General features: G+C 44.2%; 2 protein-coding genes across 2 annotated transcripts in view; one reads left to right on the top strand and one right to left on the bottom strand.

The window, feature by feature from the left end:
* Positions 1-22,959, bottom strand: part of LOC121291302 — a 197,120-nt gene that overhangs the window by 123,488 nt on the left and 50,673 nt on the right. The window contains exons 4-5 of the mRNA XM_041212375.1: positions 11,827-11,923; positions 4,642-5,008 (exon numbers count right to left, since the gene is read on the bottom strand). The gene's annotated coding sequence lies outside the window, so the exon portion shown is untranslated. The remainder of the gene's footprint in view (positions 1-4,641; positions 5,009-11,826; positions 11,924-22,959) is intronic.
* LOC121291301 (E3 ubiquitin-protein ligase TRIM39-like) lies at positions 4,090-13,007 on the top strand. Its single transcript, XM_041212374.1, has 6 exons — positions 4,090-4,614; positions 4,703-4,798; positions 4,892-5,049; positions 6,963-7,043; positions 11,486-11,589; positions 12,424-13,007. The coding sequence occupies exons 1-6, from the start codon at positions 4,090-4,092 to the stop codon at positions 13,005-13,007; spliced, it is 1,548 nt and encodes a 515-aa protein (XP_041068308.1).

Here is a 22,959-nt window from a genome sequence, read left to right as displayed (position 1 = left end):
ATTAGGCTTTTGGGGTGAGACAAGGGTAAGGGGATTAGTAGCGTGATTTTCCCTCGTTATGCCATGTGTTCCCCGTTCTTAACTAAGTGTACTTTGTAGGCCTGTATAATCTCAGTGTAATCTTAATGTTATAAATTCATTTGTGACTTCAATAAACCCAGTTTTTTCTCTTGCACCAAAACCAGTTGTCTGCTGCACTTTGTCACAACCCCCAAATAAGTCCAAGGTCTAGAACCCAGGGAGTGGGAGCAATTCGGACCACTCAGAAGTCAGAGGTGAAGCTGACACAAGCCACCACCCCCTACATTCCCTAACAGCACTGTGGGTGTACATACACCACAGCGGTTCAAGAAGGCAGCTCACTACTACCTTCTCAAGGGCAATTATGGATGGGCAATAAAAATACTGGCCTAGCCAGCAATGCCCACGACCTGAGAAAGATTTTTTAAAACTGCATCGTTGTCACTGGATATCACATGAGGTTTTTTGCTTAATCCTTTCATGGGATGTGGGTGTCGCTGGCATGGCCAGCATTTGTTGCCCATCCCTAATTGACATATCATTTCAGAGGGTAGTTAAGAGCCAGCCCCATTGCTGTGAGTCTAGAGTGAGTCACATGTAGGCCAGGGTCGCGGAGAATGGCAGATTTCCTTCCTGAAAGGACATTAGTGGGAAGTCAACCTATTGGAAACAAATTGCTCTGTTTTGGATTATAACAGTGGCTGGTTCCTTCAAGTCCAGCCGATTTTGCCTGCCTTCGAATAGCAGGTTAGGTCTTTATCAAGATAGGCAGATATGATGACCGTGAAACCATTTTTTGAAAAGGAGATGAAAGGAATAACAGCCATCATGGACCATGTCAGAGATAAATCTTTCATTAGCTCCGCCACTGAATGTGGACTTGGGTTATGTTTTTGCCACTGTTTGTTCATCTCATTGACTGTTTGTAACGAGCATATCTTAAAAGCCAATGGACGGATTTCAAATCAACTTGGTTCGCTGATAGGGTATGGCCCAAGGAAGAAATGATCAGCTTTTGGCAAAGATGTGAATTCGGATCCTGGAATTTTTTTAAGGATTTGCTAACATAGGGTGATTTGGGCAAATTGACGTTTTAAAGAAAGTTGTTGATTGCGTCAGCTTTTTCAGGACATTTTCAAGTTGGCAGGTAGTAACTATTGAGTAACCGTAAGTATCAGTGTTGGGGTCTCAAATATTTGCAATCTATATTAATGACTTAGACAAAAGGACTGACAGCAATGTATCAAAGGTTGCTCACAAAACAAAGCTAGGTGCGAATGTAAGCATTGAGGAGATGTAGACAGGTTAACTGAGTGAGCAACAAAGTGGAACCCTGCAGAAATGTGAGGTTTTTCACTGTTCGAAGAAAAATAAAAAAACATTTTTTAAAGGAGTGTAACTTTGAAATATTTCCATTCAGAGCAACTTGGTTGTACTGGTTCAAGGAACATAATAAGTCAGCATGCAGATGCAGGAAGTCAAATGCCATGTTGGCCTCTATTGCAAGGGGACTGGAGTATAAGAATAAGTAAGTCTTGCTTCAGTTGTGCAGGGCTTTGAAGAAACAGCAACAAGATTACATTGTGTAGTTTTGGCCTCCATATCTAAGGATATACTTACACTGTAGGCTGTACACCAGAAGTTCACCGAATTGGTTCTTGGGATGAGCGGGGTGTCCTATGATGAGGTTAACTAAACTGGGCCTATACTGTCTGCAGTTTCAAAGAATGAGAGGTGCCTTCATTGAAACAATCAAGATTACGAAAGGGATTTAGAGGTTAGATACTTTAAGGTTTCTACACCTGACAGGGGAACGTGGAACAGGAAAGCACAGCCTCAGGACAAGGGATCGTCCCATTTAGGACTAGGGATGAAGGGGAATGTCTTCACTGAGAGAATGTGAATCTTTGGAATTGTCTGCCCCATAGCATTGCTATTGCTCCATCGGAGAGTATAACGTTTATTAGACAATTTTGACCCCTCAGGGAATCAAGGATAATGCGGGAAGGTAGAATGAAGTGAAAGATCAGTCAAAATCATATGGAATGGAAGAGCAGGCTCGAAGGGTCTAATGGCCTACTTCTCCTCCTATTTCTTATGCTGTTATGTTCTCCATCTGTGAATAACAAGGCAGATATTTCCAGCTTTGCCGTTTCCTTTTTCATTTGCGCTGATATAGCCCACCGCAAATTCGGGTACAAGGTGTGTACAGTTTTGACGCTTGTTCAGCCAGATGGATGGAACATTACGGGCAGTGTGTGCCTGAATTTGGGAAAAGTCGCTCTCGGGGACAAAAGCACAAGCATCCTCGCTTGCGTTTCAGATCTCTTCACTCGGGGTTGTATCAAATTTTCTTACCCAGCCGGTTTTCAGAGTGTTTCGAAGTATTAGCTCACTGCTCTTTATGAATTGAAAGTAGCCAAGGATGACCAACTGACAGTCATTTGCAATCTCGTTCCCTATCATTTTAAACTTGACCACTCAGTGTCCAAATAATTGGAAACACCTTCCACATCACACCCTTTCTGAACCTCTGAATCCTAAAATTATCCAGAATAGTAGTACAGAACTTGAGTATTGCTGAAAAGAAAACATTTTGACGAAGCTTTTCGTCTTGCACTCATCAGGACAATCGCAAGAAAATACCAGTGTCAGGGGAAGCATCAACTTTATACTGTCTACTCTTCTCATGCAGTATAAAGTTGTTGCTTCAGCTGACATTGGTATTTTCTTGCGATTGTCCTGATGAATGCAAGACGAAAAGCTCTGACAAAACGACTTTCTTCAGCAATTATCCAGAAAGTGTCGCAAGTGATCCACCTTTGCTCCTTTAGTTCTTTGTTCGCCTACTGCCCTGAGGCACACGTTTCATTCTGCTATAGTGAAACAGGTCAAAACGAAAGTCTCAGGAATCCGAGTTTCATTCACATAGGAGATGAAATTCGAGATTTTCCAGTATTTGCTGCTTTAATTCCCCTCATTTGCTTCCCCATTTACGCTAAACTTGGAATTTCCCATCACCTAAACACAGTAACAAGTCACCTCTAGTTTCCATTTACTGGGTAGTAGTGTAATATCTGAACTGATAATGTCTGAACTAGTAATGCTGACGTTCAAGGGGCAAGGGTTCAAATCCCACCACCACGGGAATTTAAACTCAATTAATAAATCTGGATTAACCGTAAATTACCACGTTAATGATGACAGCGAATCTACAGGATTGTCATAAAAACCCATCTGGTTCACGAATGTACTCTGGGGAAGGAAATCTGCCGTCCGGGCCCACATGTGACTCCGGACCGACAGCAATGTGGTTGACGCTTAACTGCCCTCTGAAATGGCCCTAGCATGCCACGCAGTTCAAGGACAGTCAGAGATGAGCAACAGATGCTGCCCTTGTTCGCGCTCAGATCCCATGAAAGAATTAAGGGGGAAATATTTAGTTTAGGCTGTCATTGGGATTGGCAAGCAAATCTTCAATTGTTTAGAAACGAGGCTAGATAAAATGACACAAAGAATTGCCTCGAGGCACCTAGAACAGCGCAAAAGCAGGTCGCTCGGCTCAACTGCACTGCATCTGCCCAGTTTTTTGTTTGCCAAAAAAAGATGCACAAGGGCACGGATAAAATTCACTGAGCTCTGCTTCAAACCCATGTCAACGAACAAGTTTATTCAATAACAGTCCCAATTCACCACCACCCACCCACCCTCCTGCCCACACACACACTCCCAACCACCCACCTCACTCTTCCTCCCCTCCGCACTTACCCCACCCACCCCACATTGGCTCGTGTTCATATTTGCCTTTCCCTTTAAGATCCCGAAACTCTTCTTCTTGTTCACGGTGAAACCACAAAAGCTTATCTGGAACGACTTGTAACACAACATTCAATTCGGCAGAAACCATTCCAGATGCGGGCCAAAACTTACTATTGGCGAATTTTCTCTCGGCTCTCGCCTTTTTCCTGGAAACCCATCCAGAAATTGCTACGGAAAGTGAAGACAAACCTCCACCCCACCCCGACACCACCCCTCCCCCTCCCCCCCACCCAACGCTCAAGCAGAAAGATGCCCATATTAAAGGAGACATGGGACAGTTTGGAGCGGAACCTGGATCACATCCAACCCGACAAGAGTATTGAAACTGAAAAGTGCTTCAATCACAAAATGCACTGTGTGAGCATGTCTTCCATGCAGCAGGCGCAGGGTTTGACCGAGGAGGCAATTTGCCCCATTTGCCTCGATTTCTTCACCGAGTCGGTAATCCTGGAGTGTGGGCGCAATTTCTGCCGCGCCTGCATCGCCCGGGGTTGGAGAAGCGGGAAGGTGTACACCTGCCCGGAGTGCAGAGGGAAGTCTAAGAAGAAAAACCTCCGGGCTAACGGGGCCTTGGCGAATCTAGCCGAGAAAGCTCGGAACCTGGAGTTCAATCCGAAAGAGACGCCAAGTAAACTTCACTGTGAGAAACATCAGGAACAACTGAAGCTGTTTTGTGTAACCGACAAGAAATTGATCTGCTCCATTTGTAGAGATTCGCGGGAACACTATTCTCACGAGTTTCTGCCGATGGACGATGCTGGGGACATGTGCAAAGTAAAATGGGAGGGTTTCATTTCTTACATTCTTTATCCCATTGTCCATGTGTGCCAACATCTGATTCATTTGATTGTTTAAATTCTAGGAAGAACTGAAAATATCCTTAAATTCAGCCACACAGAGATGGGCCTCGGCGCTTGACACCAAGCAGCGACAGAAGCAATTGATTTCCGAAGTTAGAGTAAGGTCTCCCTGTACTGATTTACTGTGATCTTGGTTAGTTTTGTTCCCTTTACCGCGGGACGTTAATTATGTTTCACATTTCATTTGATAGGAACAGTCAAGCAGTCTGCAGACCCACATCACATCCGAGTTCACTAAAATGCATCAGATTCTCACGGAGAAAGAACAGCGTTTACTCAGAGATCTCAGGGAAGAAGAGGAGAAAATTCTGAAAAGGATGGAGAAAAACCTCAGTGTAATCCAAGAGCAGTTAGACCGTACGCAGAGGGAGATATCAGGCTTAAAACAGAAGATGGAGGAAAAAGATAGTTACATTTCTAACTGTAAGATATAGTTTTCTTGCAATGAAATTACACAATGTTGATATAATTGACAATAACATGTGTACAATAGAACATTCAACTACTCAAACATTCCTTCCATAGCGACCTGCAGGAGAAAGTGAGAGAGTGCGCGAGTGACAGAGAATGAGTTGGGCTGACGAAAAGGCCGAGGCCCAGAGCTGAAAGTTTTCTGGTGATCTGAGAATTAATGTGGCAAATCTTAGGTGCAAAATTTTTGCACTACACAGAAATTCCGCAAAAAAAACCTTCTGATGGCGCCCTTGCACCGTGTACATTACAGAGATTGCAGTAAGAGGCTACTCGGCCCAACTGCTCTGTGCCGGTAAATATGTTTCTCCTGGATTTCCTACTGGGGTTATTGATAATTGCCTTTCTTGTCTTTCACCCGTCCTCATTCCCAGGGTTGGCCGCACTATGAACCACTTTCCTCCACTGCCCCCATTGTCTGTCCCATCCACGTTCTGATATTACCCATCCATGAAATATTGGGTGTTCCTTGGTGCACGTTTTTCAGATGATTTTAACTTGCATTACGTCTTATTCCAAACACTCCCCTCCTTCTCCCGTGTCCAAAACATGAGCCACCCACCCCCCATGCCATTGCCTCAAATAAGTTCTCTTAACACCAGCTACTTGATGACTACCTTATAGTTATGGCCCTAGTTTCGATATCCCTTACATCTAGTCTACCCTATCAGACCCCTTCGTCACTAAGTCGCCCCTCATCCCTCCCTTTCCCGACAGCACGGCACAGGCGTTCGCTGACCGGGTCCTCATACCGATAATGTGATAGCTGGCAGCACCGAGTTATGCTACTGACCTCCACTCCAAAATTCCCTCTTCATCCCTCCCCCACTGTACTCCCCTCTCCAGCCGGAAATTCTAATGTTGGGGCAGCTGACAGAAGCAGGCTCTGACTCTTCACCTTTAAAAGGTTAATTTCATGTCCAGCCGCGATAGGGATTAACATCGATAGGAAACTAAAGACGTGTTCTCAAATTGAGACTGATGTGGCATGTGTGTTTTGCCCAAAAGGCAAACCCTGGCTTATTGTCTGCTTCATCCTGAGCCGTTTCCTTGACGGCCATTTTGGTCAATGGTGGCTCAGTGGTCATGCCATTGGACTAGTGATCCAGAGGCCCAAAGTATTGCTTTGGGGACACGGGTTCAAATCCCACCACGGCAGCCGGTGGAATTTGAATTCAATTACATACAACATTTGGAATTGGAAGCTCGCCTCAGCAATGGTGACTATGAAACTATCATCGTTTGTTGTAAAAACACATCTGGTTCACTGATGGAGGAAATGAAACCTTTTGGCCATCCTTACCTGGTCTGGCATACACGTGACTCCAGACCCATAGCAATGTGATTGACTTAACGGCTCTCGGAGGCAGTTGAGGATGGGCAACAAATACCGGTCTTGCCAGCGACGCCCCACCCCACCCCCGTCCCATGAAAGGATTTTTAAAAAAGAAACACCCAGATTTAATAATTTTAACTGTTGCGAATATCCGCCGCCCGAGCTCTTTATTCTGCCGAGTGCTGACGCCAATGTCATTGCTGAGGGCAAATCCATCACACAACCACTGCCGGAAAAACTTAAGCAATAAATTTCCAGCAGAAATAATAAATGCTTCAAGAAATGAAGATGGTCCCAATATTACTTTAGAAAATATACCACAATCCGATGCATTTGCCAGTGTAAATTGTTGCCCACTTCACCCTTGTCGGATCTGTGCTGCTCCTTCATTGCGACAGACAAATGGTTACTAACTGAGAACATATTGCAAATAAACTGTGATTGATGTGCCACAGAGTTCTGATGATCCTTTTCCACATCACTCCACAAATCTGTGTCTCTGTTTCATTTCAAGAGGAAGTTTCCGAACCCAAGAGGTATGACAGTCTCAGTGTTCACATTTACGTGATTATTAAATGAAACGACATACTGACTCTGACTGTTCTATATTGACAGAGTTAGCCCGGTGGAATCTGTATTGTCGCCAGTAACTGGGTCTGTGTCACTGGGAATAGCCAAAGAACTTCTCCAGTACATAACATGGAAAGACATAGTGGGCCGCCTCACCCTAGGTAAAGGGCGTTTTGCCTCTCAATTTCAAACTTACTTTTTTCAAGCTAACTTTTTTTTGTACATTCTTGGGATGAAGGTATCGCTAATAAGACCAGGATCTATTGCCCAGCTTTAAATAGCCTTTAGAAAGGTCGTGGTGAGCGTCCTTCTTCAACAGCTGTAGTCCATGTTGTGCACGCACGCTGGTTTTCTTTCCTACAGCGGTTTGATGGAACTATAGGAGAAACAGGAACAGGAGTAGACCCTTTGCCCCATCGAGCCTGCTCGACCATTCAATAACGCCTGACTGTGGCCTTAACTCCAATAATCTTGCACTGTAAATCAAAAATCTTAACTGCTTTTTGGGCTCGTGAATTCCCAAGTTTAACGACCACCTGAAGAACACATTCAATCTCATCTCCATTTAAATGGGAGATCCTTTATTTTAAAACCGTGTCCCCTAGTTCTAGATTCCCCCACGAGGTGAAACATCCTCTCAGCATTGATCCTATCAAGCCCCCTCAGTATCTGATATGTTTCAGTAAGATGACCTTTCATTCTTCTAAACTCCAGTAGGTTCAACCTGCTCAGCATTTCCTCATAAGACAACCCCATCAGCCTAGTGAATCTTCTCTGAACTGCATCCAATACAAATATATCCTACCTTAAGTGAGGAGACCAAAACATAGTGCTTCAGGTGTGGTCCCCTCAATGCCCTGTTCAATTGTACCAAGACTTCACTACTTTTATACTTCCTCCCCTTTGCAATAAAGAATAACATTCAATTTGCCTTCCTAATTACTTGCTGTATTTGCCTGCTAACTTTTTGCATTTCACATTAAGGACACTCAGATCCCTCTGTATCACACAATTCTTTTGTTCACTCATTTACTGAATGTGGGCATTGTTGGTTGGGCCAGCATTTATTGTCCATGCCTAATTGCCCTTCAGAAGGTAGTGGTGAGCTGTCTTCTTGAACCGCTGCATTCCCTGTGCTGTGGATACACTCACAGTGCTGTTCGGGAGGGAGTTCCAGGTTTTTGATGCAATAACAATGAAGAAACGGTGGTATATTTCCAAATCAGGATGGTGAGTGGCTTGGAGGGGAACTTCCAGCTGGTGATGCTTATATGTGTCTGCTGCCCTTGACCTTCTAGATGATAGTGGTGTGGGTTTGGAAGGTGCTGCCTCAGGAGCCTTGGTGAGTTTCTGCAGTGCATCATGTAGATGGTACACACTGCTGCTACTGTGCATCAGTGGCGGAGAGAGTGAACGTTTGTAGAAGGGGTGCCAAACAAGCAGGCCGCATCGTCCTTTAGTCTTTCTTCATTGAACTAACATGTGACTTTTCTATTCTTCCAGCCAATATGGACATTATATTCCATGTGCCGAACTTTTGCGTACTCAACCTATCCATATTCCTTTTCAGACTCTCTATGTCCTCATCAAAGCTTGCTTTTCTACCCACCTTTGTATCATCAGTAAATTTAGCTACAATAGTACATTCGGTTCTTTCATCCAAATCTTTAATGCAGACTGTACCTAGGACTCATATATAGGCCTGAATGGATAAGGATGGCAAATTTCCTCCCCGAAGGACTTTAGTGAACAGGATGAGTTTTTATAACAGTCCGGTAGTCTCATCGTCATTATTGCTAAGCTGAGCGTTTTATGCTCAATTTGTTAATTAATTTAATTTAAATTGCCCCAGTTGCTATGCTGAGATTTGCACCCATGTGCATTGCCCAAATCCTCTGGGTTACTAGTCCAGAAAGCATTACTACAATGCTACAATCTCATTAGGTGGGAAAAACAAATTAAGAACCAAAATAAACTTCAGTTGGAAAATTCTGGAGAGAATATAGCTCATAAAATAATCCTCACAAAGAGCTTGAAACTGGCAGGTGCAATCAGTATCAGAACTGGGGAATGTCTGGTCAATAATGGAGAGATACCCTGTGGTTGTTGACTCAGAGCCACAACAACCTTCTGGACTGAGTGATCCCCAGAAGTACCCAGTTTGTGTCTCACTTTGAAAGTAATAAATTTATAGCAGAATGAATGACAGCAAGCTTCAACTGAGGAATCAGGCCTATTATACATTCTTCAGTGTCCAATGAGCATGAATGAGCATAAGGACGAGGTACAAGACCGGCTGGCGGTACTTAAAGTTGATAAGTCAGCAGGACAGGATGAGATGCATCTGAGAATGCTGAGGGAAGTTAGGTGGAAATTGTGGAGGATCTGGCCATAATCTTCCAATCTTAGATACAGGGATGGGGACAGAGAACTGGAAAATTGTAAATGTTACACCCTTGTTCAAAAAAAAGGTTTAAGGATAAATCCCACAACTACAGGCTAGCCAGTTTAAACCCGGTGGTGGGAAAGTTTTTAGAAACTATAATCCAGGACAAAATAAACAGTCACTTAGACAAGTGTGGATTAATTAAGGAAAAGCCAGCAGGAAATTGTTAAAGCCAATCACGTTTAACCAATTTGATTAAGTACTGCTGAAGAAAGAGACATGCCATCAAAACTCCTTGTCTTACACTCATCAGGACAGCTTGCAAGAAATACCAACAGTAAAGGGAACAATAATTTATACTACATAAGAAGAGAGTGCTTTTTGGTTGGCAAGTGAATTCTGATTGATAGAGGTATTACCATCGAGAATGCAATAGGGAACAGTACCAAGCTTTTGTTCAAATTCAAACCAGCCAGGTCGACTCTGATTAGTCAAGGAATTGTCATGGGGAATGAACCAGGGAATGGCTGTTCTGAAAGCTTTTGTTTAGTTGAAAAAGGCACAATGTGTGGACATGTTCCTTCTGTCTGCAAGGGACAGGGCCCTTTGTGTGAATATAATTGAACTCTAGTAGATAATCTTAAATTGATTTTCAGTGTAATTCAATTTGATTGAGCTATTTGATTGGATAAAACAGAGGGCTGAAGAGGGTAATGCAGTTGATGCGGTATGTATGGACTGACAAAAAGTGGTTGATAAACTGCCACAGAATAGGCTTATCAGCAACGTTGGAGTCCATGCAGTAAAAGGAGCAGTAGAAGCTTGGATACAAAATTGGCTAAGTGACAGGAAACAATGGGTAGTGGTGAATTATTATTATTTGGACTGGGGGAAATTATACAGTGTTTTTTTTGCATGAGTGTGCAGCAGGAACATCGTTTTTCTTGATACATATTGATGACTTGACATGGGTGAATGGGGTACAATTTAAACCTTTGCAGATGATAACACTTGAAAGCATTGTGAGCCGTGAAGATGATAGTAATAGTTTCAACAGGACAAAGGCAGGCTGGTGGAATGTACAGAAATATGTCAGATGAACTTTAGTGCAGAGAAGTACAAAGTAATGCATTTTGGTAGGTGGAATATAAAGAGTATACACTAAAGGCTATAATTCTGAAGAGGGTCAAGGATCAGTAGTCATATGTTTCCGAATTGTTGAAAATCAGAGGTCCAGCTGAGAATGTGGTTTGAAAGTCTTACTGGGTCCTGGGCATGGATTACAAAAGTAAGGATGATATGATGAACATTATAAAACGCTGACTAATTTAACCTCAACTAGACTAATCTGTCCAGTTCTGGATACCACATTTTAGCAAAGGTGTGAAAGCTTTAGAGAGGCTGCAGAGAAGATTTACTAAAATGGTTCCAGGAAAGATGGGCTTCAGTTGTAAGGATAAATCAGAGAGCCAGGGCTTTTCTTCTTAGAGGAGAGAAAGTTGAGGAGATTTTATACAGATCTTTAAAATTGTTAGGGATCTAAAGAGAATTGACAGAGAGAAATTGTACCCATTAGCAGAAGGGTCAAGAACCAAGGGTCACAGATTTTAAATTGTGAGGAAAAGGACCAATGCAGCTTGAGGAAAAATGTTTTCAAGCATCAAGTGGTTAGGGCCTGGAATACTCTGCCTGAGAGTGAAGTGGAAACAGGGTCAATTGTGGCTTTCAAAAAGGAATTGGATAAGCACCTGAAGGGGAAAAAATGCAGGCTTAAGGGGAAAAAATGCAGGCTTAAGGGGAAAGGGCCGATGAGTGACAGCAGCTGAATTGCTCACACAGACAGCTGGACAAGATTAACTAAATGGCCTCCTTCTGTGTTGTACCCATTCTATGATTCTATGGTTCTATGAAATCAGTCTCACAGCTGTAGACGTGGATTAATACAATATTCAAATGCAAACTACTTCGGTCCATTTAGGACTTTCCAACTTTAATATCTAAGCCCCGTTTGCTCCTTGCCAGTTGCACAATCACTCCAAATTTCACCAGGCTTCCTTTTATGCCACTGTCGAGGCAGAATTATTATGGATATTCCAAGCTCCGGCCCAGTGACCATTTTGCAGCAGGTATCCACTTGCATACTCATAACATGGATCATTGGACCTCCCCTAATCCCACTGCTTGGGCCATGAGTCTTGGTGAAACACCACGACTGGGTTTAATGATGGGCAAAGGGGCACCACTCTGTGACATGAACGTGATTGTCCTTAAGGGTCTAATATCACAAAGATCACACAGGTGAAGACAGACACATCCCTCCACAGAAATCTCAAATTACCTGAGTCAATATTATTTGCACTCACCTACAATAAACATCTTCATTTCAAACATCAAAGATCCATGTGCTTCTTAAATATTTTGATGCTGAACAGGGCTTATCACAAATTCATCAGAACTACACTGGGGGAAGAAAGGTTGAAATTATGAAGGCAGACTGTACAGATTAGTTTGTAATCTCTTCAACATAGAAGATTAAATGGTTACCTAACTGAAGTTTTGGTCTCCATGTGTAAGAAAGAATATACTTGTCTCGGAGGCGTTGAAGTGGATAATCCCTCCATAATATACAATTTCCATTTCAAATCCAGCTCGGAAGTAGCAGAGAGTCACCCTGGGATCGGTGATTTATAAATAGGGCCGTGAAAGTGAATGTGAGTGCAAGTATGAGCCGATTATATCAGTATATAAATATAGAGACCTATCGCCATACAAATACCTTTCAGTCCCAGAGTGGAGGGAATCCAAATTAGGCACCGACACCCGCTCCCTACCGCCACCACCCAACAATCTCCAAACCAATCACCATCAAATTGTCCAGCAGGGCGGGAGATTTACAAGTGTTTGAATAGATCAAAGCAAAATGTTAAATCACTGACTGTGTTATTTTAACTTTCCCCCAGCTCCAGCCTCTCTGGCTCTGGATCTGAACACAGCGAATCCCTGGCTCAGCCTGTCTGAGGACCGGACCAGTGTGAGACTCGGAGACAAATGGCAGCGGCTCCCTGACACCCCGGAGAGGTTTGATCGCTCTCCCTGTAACCTGGGATCGGAGGGATACACATCAGGGAGACAGTACTGGGTTGTGGAGATGTGGGACAATGCTGATTGGGGTTTGGGAGTGGTCCGAGAGTCTGCCGAGAAGAAAGGGGACATTGACCCGAACCCTGAGATTGGATACTGGATAGTGGGGCTGGGAAGTGAACATGGTTATTTTGCCCTCACCTCCCCCTCATGGACCCTCCTCACCCCAAAGGTGGATCCCCGGAAGATTGGATTTTCCTGGACTATGAGGGTGGACAGGTGTCATTTTACAATGCGGACAACAAGTCCCATCCCCACACTTTCATTGAGAGAATCTTTCTCTTCTTCAACCTGGGATGGTTGTATGGCAAGAAAACCTCGAAAGTTCCCAAACCCCTCAGGTTCAAATGTCACTAACAGTGAAAGCTCTGTTTGCATCATGCGTCCCCTGGTGGCAGAATAAGCCTATGATTTTGCTGCCTGATGTCTGAAATGGAACATTTGCAGTTTTTGATTTTCTTTATTCTCTGCTGCCTCTATGAGGTGGAATCCAAATTTCTGACGGTCTTTGTTTCTTGCTGCCTGACTAAATTTAATACTATTTACTCCTGCTATCTGAGCCAGGAATATTCCCGGTTTGCAGCTCACTAACTCATTGGTGTTTGTATAATTGGCATTCCCAGTTTCTGATTCTCTTCACTTCCACTAATGTGCAACAAACAATTCAATGTTGTCTCTCATTCTCTGAGCAATGCCAATTGTGACGCCAGCTTCCAGTGGAGAACCCATCCAGCAAATAATGCCCCCCTCCTTCCCCAGTCAGGGATCATTCCTGATCACGCTGTTTTGGAATGGATTCTCTTTCAGTCAGGAGCCAGAGCAAGGGAACTCCTATTAGGATATTGCCAGATGAGGCTGTAGCCAATGCTTTTTTAAAAATTATTTCATAGGATGTGAGCGTCTCTGGCAAATGAAATTAGGTTTGGACATTTGTGGCCCATCCCTAATTTCCCTTGAACTGTATGGTCTGCAAGGCCATTCCAGAGGACAGTTAAAGGTCAACCACATTGTTGTGGGCCTTGAGTCACATGTAGGCCAGACCAGGCAAGGACAGCAGATTTCCTTCCCTAAAAGGCAATAGTGAACCAGATGGGTTTATTACAACAATCAGTGACATTTTCATGGTCACCATTCCTAAGACTAGTTTTACATTCCAAATTTATTAATTGAATTTTAAATTCCACCAGCTGCTGTGGTGGGATTTGAACCCTTTTCTTCAGAGCCTTAATCTCTAAATGGCTAATCCAGTGACATAACCACCACATCACCATCTCCCTCCAATATCTTTGACATTCCTGTGACCACTGTCTTGTGCAGCCGTTAACCCATTTAAAATAGACTGGTTTACATAGCAGGGGTGAATGTCACACCAAGGGGCAAGTCCATTGCGGGCAATTCTCATCAGTGAATCCCTGTAATGAAAGGGCAGCTTGGTTATCAATTGACAAATGGGTGAGAAACAAGGCTTGACATTATGAAATTAAATAAGTAAAATATTGGAATTTTCAGATCCAGATGGAAAGTTGAAGCAGGGAGGAGCATGGAATGAGGGAAATACTTTGGACAATCGGAAATGAGTAGAAAGCGAGTCATGTTAATTCAACAGAGACACAGCTTAATGTAAAAGCAAAATACTGCGAATGCTGGAAATCGGAAACAAAAACAAAAACATTGCTGGAAAAACTCAGCAGGTCTAACAACATCTGTGGAGAGAAAGACAGACTTCACGTTTTCAATCCGTATGACCCTTCTTCAGAGCTGAATTGCTCTGAAGAGTCATACAGACTCAACTCTGTCTTTCTCTCCACAGTTTAATGTGTCGCGATCGTGCGCTTCAAAGTTAATGAGGTCTTATTGGAGAAAATGACTTTAATAAAACCAGGAGATATCGTGAGGCATGGTTTACTGGCACGGGTGTTGCCTGGTCCATGAGCAGAGGAATATTACAGATACAGACGAAGTCTCACCCTATGGCTGTTCCAACGATGAAATTGGGCATCCAAATTGAGTTCAAATGCAGTTACTTCTACCGAGGAGGCTGACGAAGGGGGCTGTATACTGAGGGGTTGGCAATAAAAGGACCAACTTTTGTTATTTATTGATGGCAGCACATATAATCTGAATTGACATTAGACACTGCTCTTATACAGATAATGTAGTTTATAATTCAGAGTAAAAGTCACTGCATTTCAGGGATTGGGATAGATTTGATTATACTCAGGGGTTTTAATGGTGTTGGTTAATGCTGATTTACATCTACTGTACAGTATTCTGTATTTATTAATGTCTAATTGTGTGATGGTGTTAGACAGGGTGCCATTGATATATCAATGAAAGAATCATTGCAGATTTTTGTGTCAGACTTTGTCAGAGAGTGGTTAACTAGTTAACCATTTACTCAATCATACATGGATATCTCAAAGCAGTTAACTTAGCTTGCATGACATACACTTTTGACCAGTATATGGAATTTGAGTCAGGATTCCAGGTCTGCACTCACCTTTTTCTACCTGGATGGTAAACTTCCAGCCAATATTCTCTGGCAGACTAGCGTGAAAATGGGCTAAAGATTTGACTGCACCTGTAACCTTTGACAGTCCCCAATAGACGTGTCCTTTTGTGAACACATGGAGCATTCCTGGTTCCAATCCTATCCAGGGTCCATTCCTTAGATGCTCCAGCATTACAATGAGGATTGTTTCGAGGTGCATCAGTCTAATCCAGATTTGTGTTGCATGTCCAGCATTATCTTGGCATAATTCATCCATGTATTTCTGGCACTTTTCTCCTTTTGTGAAATGGTCAATATCTATTCCTTTTCCATTCATACTCACTGATATGGGATCAGCATTCGTATTGGAAATTGAAAGTTAAGCCACAGAAAGAGACCATTTGGCCAATTGCCTATGTGTGGCTGGTGTGTTACAGCTCACTCAGGGAGTTCGAGTTGCTGTGGCAACATGCACTTTTATATGCATGTTGTAGTCTGAAGGTATGGACAGCAATGGCAGAGGCTCCAATTTTCTTTCCAACACATGGCTGACCAGGAATCTCTCCTGCACTTACCACCTGCCATAGGCCTGTGTTCCAAGGATTTCCAGGTTGATAATCAGTCTGACTGGCCGCGTTAAAAAGGCAACTTTCTCGATCACCATGTCCTGGGCTAGAACTTGAACCCAGAGCCTGTGGCTCAAAAACAGTGACACAACCCACTGTTCCACAAGACCTCCATCTAATACAAAACATGTTGTATAAAAAATAAATTTTCTCATCTCCCCTCCAGCCCCTTTTCCAACTACATTAAATCGCTAAGTTCCGGTTATTGATTCTTCTGCCTCGGGAAACGGATTCTCCTTTTAATGCTTTTGAACATGATTTTCGACACCTCCATTACATTTCCTTAGCCTTCTCTGATCTAAGAAGACTACCCCCGCCCCCGACCCCCGCCCTCCCCACCCACTGCTCCTCCAACCCATCGACCCCACCCTCAGCTTGAACTGGCTCAACAAAATAAATTTTGGATTTTTTTTTTACATTAGAGTGGAGTAGGGTTGCAGACTGCCCATTAAATGTATTCCTGGAGGTTTCATTGCATGACTTGCCCCCACACTCTAGCCATTAGTCGGTCAACACATCCATCCTTATGACACACTACCTTCCTACACCAATTGGAAAGCAAAAAGTCTCATTGCCCAATTAGATGGTGCTTGACTATCAGGCAAATGGTCTTTCTTCCCCATTTTTAATATTTCGAAAACAAAAACAAAGATACCTGGAAAAACTCAACAGGTTTGACAGCATCTGTGGAGAGGAAGATAGAGTTAACGTTTCGAGTCCATATGACTCTTCATCAGAACTAAAGAGAAATATAAATGAGGTAAAATATAAGCTGTTTAAGGGGGTGGGACATGTGAAGCTCAATAGAGGGGCAGTGATAGGTGCAGGCAAAGGAGAGATTGCCAAAGATGTCATAGACAAAAGGTCAAAGGGGTGTTGACCACCACGTTAGTATTTCTATATCTGGTTAAAAAAAAAGACACATTCAAAGAAAATTTTAAAATCAGTCTTTTTTAATGTCCCTGTGACTTCTCTCCAGGGTTGCACACAGCAGCACCCTGCAGATTGATCTTCAATTCCTGGAGACTCCAGGCCAATCCTGGAGGGTTGGCAACCCTGGTCAGTGGATGAAAGTTGCACAGACGTGGGTCCTAAGTAAATCTAGTTTGCATTCAGAACAATTGGGAAGATTCAGGCTGGATTGCCCTCTATGAGCTCGCCATTGGTATCAGCCCATGCAGCGAACATTAGCTTCAGGAGCAGAAGATAATTCGTCCTTCAAACCACCCAGGCCTTGTCCCCAACCAATTACAAATTGCCATCGCTTTCCCAGCAGGGGTCACTTGGGAGTTATCAAGATGGAATTTCCCGGTTTGTTTTGGTTGCTCTGAGCTCAGGAACTCAGGCAGTGTGAATATTGAAGCGGCTCACACTTGCCGCTGTTTACCACAGGCACGGGCCAGGTATCCAATAAAAACAAAAATACCTGGAAAAACTCAGCAGGTCCGGCAGCATCTGCGGAGAGGAACACAGTTAACATTTCGAATCTGTTTGATTCTTCAACAGAACTAAGTAAAAATAGAAAAGAGGTGAAATATAAGCTGTTTTTTTTTGGGGGGGGGGCGTAGGGCAAAGCTGGATAGAGGGCCAATGATAGGTGGAGATAGCCAAAAGATGTCATTGACAAAAGGACAAAGAGGTGTTGAAAGTGGTGATATTATCTAAGGAATGTACTAATTAAGGGTAGTAATCAGGACAAGCAAGGTACAAATAGCCCTAGTGGGGGTGGGGTGAAGGAATTGAAATAGACTAAAAGGTAGAGATAAAACAATGGATGGAAGTACATTTAAAAATAATGGAAATAGGTGGGAAAAAACATCTATATAAATTATTGGGAAAAAGGGGGGTATCGGAAAGCGGGTGGGGATGGAGGAGAGGGCTCATGATCTAAAGTTGTTTAACTCAGTATTCAGTCCAGAAGGCTGTAAAGTGCCTAGTCGGAAGATGAGGTGCTGTTCCTCCAGTTTGTGTTGAGCTTCACTGGAACAATGCAGCAGGCCAAGGACAGACATGTGGGCATGAGAGCAGGGTGGCGTGTTGAAATGGCAAGCAACAGGGAGGTCTGGGTCATGCTTGTGGACAGACCGCAGGTGTTCTGCAAAGAGGTCACCCAGTCTGGGTGTGGTCTCTCCAATGTAGAGGAAACCGCAATGGGAGCAACAAATGCAGTAGACTAAATTGAGGGAAGTGTAAGTGAAATGCTGCTTCACTTGAAAGGAGTGTTTGGGCACTTGGACGGTGAGGAGAGGGGAAGTAAAGGGGCAGGTGTTGCACCTTCTGCGGTTGCATGGGAAGGTGCCATGGGAGGGGGTTGAGGTGTACGGGGTGATGGAGGAGTGAACCAGGGTGTCCCAGAGGGAACAATCCCTGCAGAATGCCACCGGGGGGGTGAAAGGAAGATGTGTTTGGTGGTGGCATCATGCTGGAGTTGGCAGAAATGGCGGAGGATGATCCTTTGAATGCGGAGGCTGGTGGGGTGATAAGTGAGGACAAGGGGGACCCTATCATGTTTCTGGGAGGGAAAGGAAGGTGTGAGGATGGATGCGCAGGAGATGGGCCGGTCACGGTTGAGGGCCCTGTCAACCACCGTGAGTGGAAAACCTTGGTTAAGGAAGAAGGAAGATATGTCAGAGGAACTGTTTTTGTAAGTGGCATCATCAGAACAGATGCGAAGGAACTGAGAGAATGGGATGGAGTCCTTACAGGAAGCGGAGTGTGAGGAGCTATAGTCGAGGTAGCTGTGGGAGTCGGTAGGCTTGTAATGGATATTGGTGGACAGTCTATCACCAGAAATTGAGACAGAGAGGTCAAGGAAGGGAAGGGAAGTGTCAGAGATCGACCATGTGAAAATGATGGAGGGGTAGAAATTGGAAGCAAAATTAATAAATTTTTCCAGGTCCAGATGAGAGCATGAAGCAGCATCAAAGTAATCATTGATGTACCAGAGAAAGAGTTGTGGGAGAGGGCCGGAGTAGGACTGGAAAAAGGAATGCTCCACATACCCCATAAAGAAACAGACATAACTGGGCCCATGCGGGTACCCATAGCCACACCTTTTATTTGGAGGAAGTGAGAGGAGTTTAAGGAGAAATTGTTCAATGTGAGAACAAGTTCAGCCAGACGGAGGAGAGTAGTGGTGGATGAGGATTGTTCAGGCCTCTGTTCGAGGAAGAAGCGGAGAGCCATCAGACTATCCCAGTGGGGGATGGAGGTGTAGAGGGATTGGACCTCCATGGTGAAGAGGAAGCGGTTGGGGCCAGGGAACTGGAAATTGTTGATATGATGTAGGGTGTCAGAGAAATCACGGATGTAGGTGGGAAAGGACTGGACAAGGGGAGAGAGAACAGAGTCAAGATAGCAAGAATTGAGTTCCGTGGGGCAGGAACAGGCTGACACGATCGGCCTGCCGGGACAGTCCTGTTTGTGGATTTTGGGTAGGAGGTAGAAGTGGGCTATCCGAGGTTGGGAGACTATCAGGTTGGAAGCTGTGAAAGGAAGATTCTCCAGAGGAGATGAGGTCAGTAACAGTCCTGGAAACAATGGCTTGATGTTCAATGGTGGGGTCATGATCTGGGGGAGATAGGAGGAAGTGTCTGCGAGTTGACGTTCAGCCTCTGTGAGGTAGAGGTCAGTGCGCCAGACAATAACAGCACCACCCTTGTCAGCAGATTTGATGACAATGTCAAGGTTGGACCTGAGAGAAAGGAGTGCAGCAAGTTCAGAGAGAGACAGGTTAGAGTGGGTGAGAGAAGCAGAGAAATCGAGACGACTAATGTCACGCTGACAATTCTCAATGAAAAGATCAAGAAAACGTAAAGATCCAGAGGGAGGAGTCCAGGTGGAGGGAGAATATTGGAGGTGAGTAAAAGGATCCATTGAATGGGGAAAGGACTCCTGCCCAAAGGAAATGAAGGCAACGGAAGAAGGGTTCAGCATCATGCCAAGCCCGAAATTCATTGAGATGAGGGCGTAAGGTATGAAACTAAGTCCTTTGCTGAGCACTGAACGTTCAGCATTGGAGAGGGGAAGGTCAGCGGGTATGGTGAATACGTGGCCGGGGCTGGGATTGAAAGACAGGATGGGGACAGACGGACAGGCAGGGGTGGAGGGTCCTAGATGGGTGTTGGTGTCGATGAGTTGTTGGAGCTTGCATTCCTTTGCACCTGAAAGAAAGAGACAAAGTTTCTTGTTTCTTGTCTCCCAACCTCAGACGGCCCGCTTCTACCTCCTACCCAAAATCCACAAACAGGACTGTCCCGGCAGACCGATCGTGTCAGCCTGTTACTGCCCCACAGATCTCATTTCTTGCTATCTTGAGTCCATTCTCTCTCCCCTTGTCTAGTCCCTTCCCACCAACATCTGTGGTTCCTCTGACACCTTACATTATATCAACAATTTCCAGAACTTGAAGGGTCATTCGGACTCGAAACGTTAACTGTGTTCCTCTCCACAGATGCTGCCAGACCTGGTGAGTTGTTCCAGGTATTTTAGTTTTTGTTTTGGATTTCCAGTATCCACAGTTTTTTTGCTTTTATCCAGATATCCAATTACTTCAGTAAACACATTTGGATTCGAAGACTTGATTAATGCCATGTGTTTTCCCCGAAAGGAAGATCCATGAAAGTGTGGAGATGGGACATGTTGTCCGCATTGTAAAATTACACCTGTCCACCCTCATAGTCCAAGAAAACCCCAATCCTCCAGGGATTCACACTCAGGGTGAGGGATGGTCTCAGACGGGGAGGTGCCGGCAATACAATTACTCTTACGAATCAGACACATAGACCAGTGCAAAAACAAAAATAGCTGGAAAAACTCTGTGGGTCTGACAGCATCTTCGGAGAGGAACACAGTTAACATTTCAAATCCGTATGACTCTTCATCAGAACGTCATCACACAGAATTGAAACGTTAACTGTGTTCCTCTCCGCAGATGCTGTCAGACCTGCTGAGTTTTTCCAGCCATTTTTGTTTTTGCTTCAGATTTCCAGCATCCGCAGTATTTTGCTTTTAACATAGTCCAGTGTCCAGTCTCAGGACTCTTGTCAATTTTCCCGTTTCCTGTCCACAGACTTTCGGCCAATCCCAAATCCCACTCTCTAATGTTCCCCACCTCCAGCCCCCAGTAATGGCCCCTGATGTGAATCCCTCTGATCCCAGAACACAGAGTAAGGGAATCAAGCCTTTCCAAGGTGCCAGGGTGTGGCTACTGTTTGTCTCCGGGTCTCACGCTGGCCCTGTCCTTCCAAGATATGTCGGGGACTAGGATGTTTAATCTTCCCCTTTGCTCTGGTTTGATGATGGCTCATTGTGCTGGTGAGGTCTTTGTGACGCAATGAGTAGCATCCCTACCTCTGACACAAACTCCCGGGTTTGAGTACCCTCTTCTTTCCCGCCGCCTTCCTTCCCCCCTACCCCCTCCCCCACCCAGGGCCAAACAGGTTTATTATGAATGCTGGAAGGAAAATTGGAACTTCTACAATCACTATCCATAGTTCCAGATTGCACATCCATGTAAAAGTGCTTGTGGCCACACCAAATTTGTATTCAAATAGTCGTATGGCAGTAGAGAACTTGCGTGTTACTGAAAAAAAGAGACATGTCAAAGCTTTTCGACTTGCACTCATCAGGACACCACATGAATACCAATGTTGGTATTTTTGCGAAGTGTCCTGATGAGTGCAAGACAAAAAGCTTCAACATGTCCCTCTTTTCGGAAAAACTTGCATTCCCTGAGTGAACTGCACTGCATAGTGGGAGACGCTCTAACCTGGAACTGGGTGGGGGGGGTCAGATGGAACGGATGACCTGGTTAAGAAATGTTTCAATTTAAAACTTTTCACCCTTGATTTCAAATCCCTCCATTACCTCAACCCCCCAAGATTTGTGTAATCTCATCCAACCCCACAACCCTCTGATTTTTGCACTTAGTTAATTCTGGCCATTCATCATCTCTGATCTTAATCACTCCATTTTGGCCTTCAGCTGCCTAGGACGGAAACTCTGGAATCTCCTTACTAAATATCTCCGCCTCCCTACCCCACTTCCCTCATTTAAAGTGCTTCTTAAAGCCTTCCTCTTTGACCAAGCCATTGACCATCTTCTCTCATGTGGCCTTATGTGGCTGTGTGTCAATCACTGCTTTGTAAAGCTGATGCAGGACTTTTTATTAAGTCGGAGGTCATTCAAGTTGTCATTAGTGAAGGAAAAATGGGACACCAAGGGATTGAGGTGGGCAGATTAGGGAAGAAGCCACTCGGGTTCCTGAAACGCTTGGAGCATAATCCCAGACTGGGGGTAAAAGTTGACAGTCCTTTCACATTCCTAATGCAACCAATGGTGCCGAATATTGAACCTGGATCAGAGATTCCCTTTGTGCTATAAATATTAAGATTTATTTCAGAGTGTCAGGACAGGAGCAGCAATATAATGAGACTGTGAAAGGGGAAACCAAGGGAATTTCTTTCAGAGAGTAAAAAATCCTGCGCTCTGATAATGAACCTTGTCTGCATCACATGGTCAGCTGGCCTTTAATGAATTCCCAACGTGTTTAGACCGTGCAACAGCGCCACCCTCTTGAGGAAAGTTTCTGTACACGATTTAGCGACGACAGGCAATAATGGCTGAATTACCTATTGGTTTGCTGCTACCAATTATATGTGAATTCCAAGTGATGCAGTAATAAAAGTTTCTTGATAGAGGCGGAAATCTGAAAGAACCTGCCCTCGCCTTGTGAGCTGCCTATATAGGCACAAAATGACACGACAGCCTCGTGACCTTAAAGCGTAGGAGCAGAAGTGGGCCATTCAGTTCACTGAGTCTGCTCTGTGTTCAATGGGACCATGGCTGATCTGTTAATCCTCAACTCCACTTTCCTGCCTTTTCCCCATGACCCTTGACTCCCTTGCTGTTAAAAATCTGTCCATCTCAGCCTTGAATATACTTAACGACCCAACCTCTACAACTCACTGTGGTAAAGAATTCCACAGATTGACTGCCCTCTGAGAGATGAAATTCCTCTTCACCTCTATTTTAAATTGGTGTCCCCTTACTCTGAGATTATGCCGGTGGTATAGAACATGAATTTTGCAAAAAGAGAGACATGTTGCCAGGCATTATTCAATCAGGGTCAAGCTGCCTGGTTTAAATTTCAAACAATGCTTGGCAGTTAACTGTCAGGCACCATCAGTGGTGCATTATCCATGGCAATACCACTTGCCAACCAATTGACGCTCTCT

This window comes from Carcharodon carcharias, chromosome 19, assembly GCF_017639515.1.
Source record: "Carcharodon carcharias isolate sCarCar2 chromosome 19, sCarCar2.pri, whole genome shotgun sequence".
NCBI classification, from domain to species: domain Eukaryota; kingdom Metazoa; phylum Chordata; class Chondrichthyes; order Lamniformes; family Lamnidae; genus Carcharodon; species Carcharodon carcharias.
Note: the sequence above shows the minus strand (reverse complement) of the source record. Positions and strands in the feature narration are given on the sequence as shown.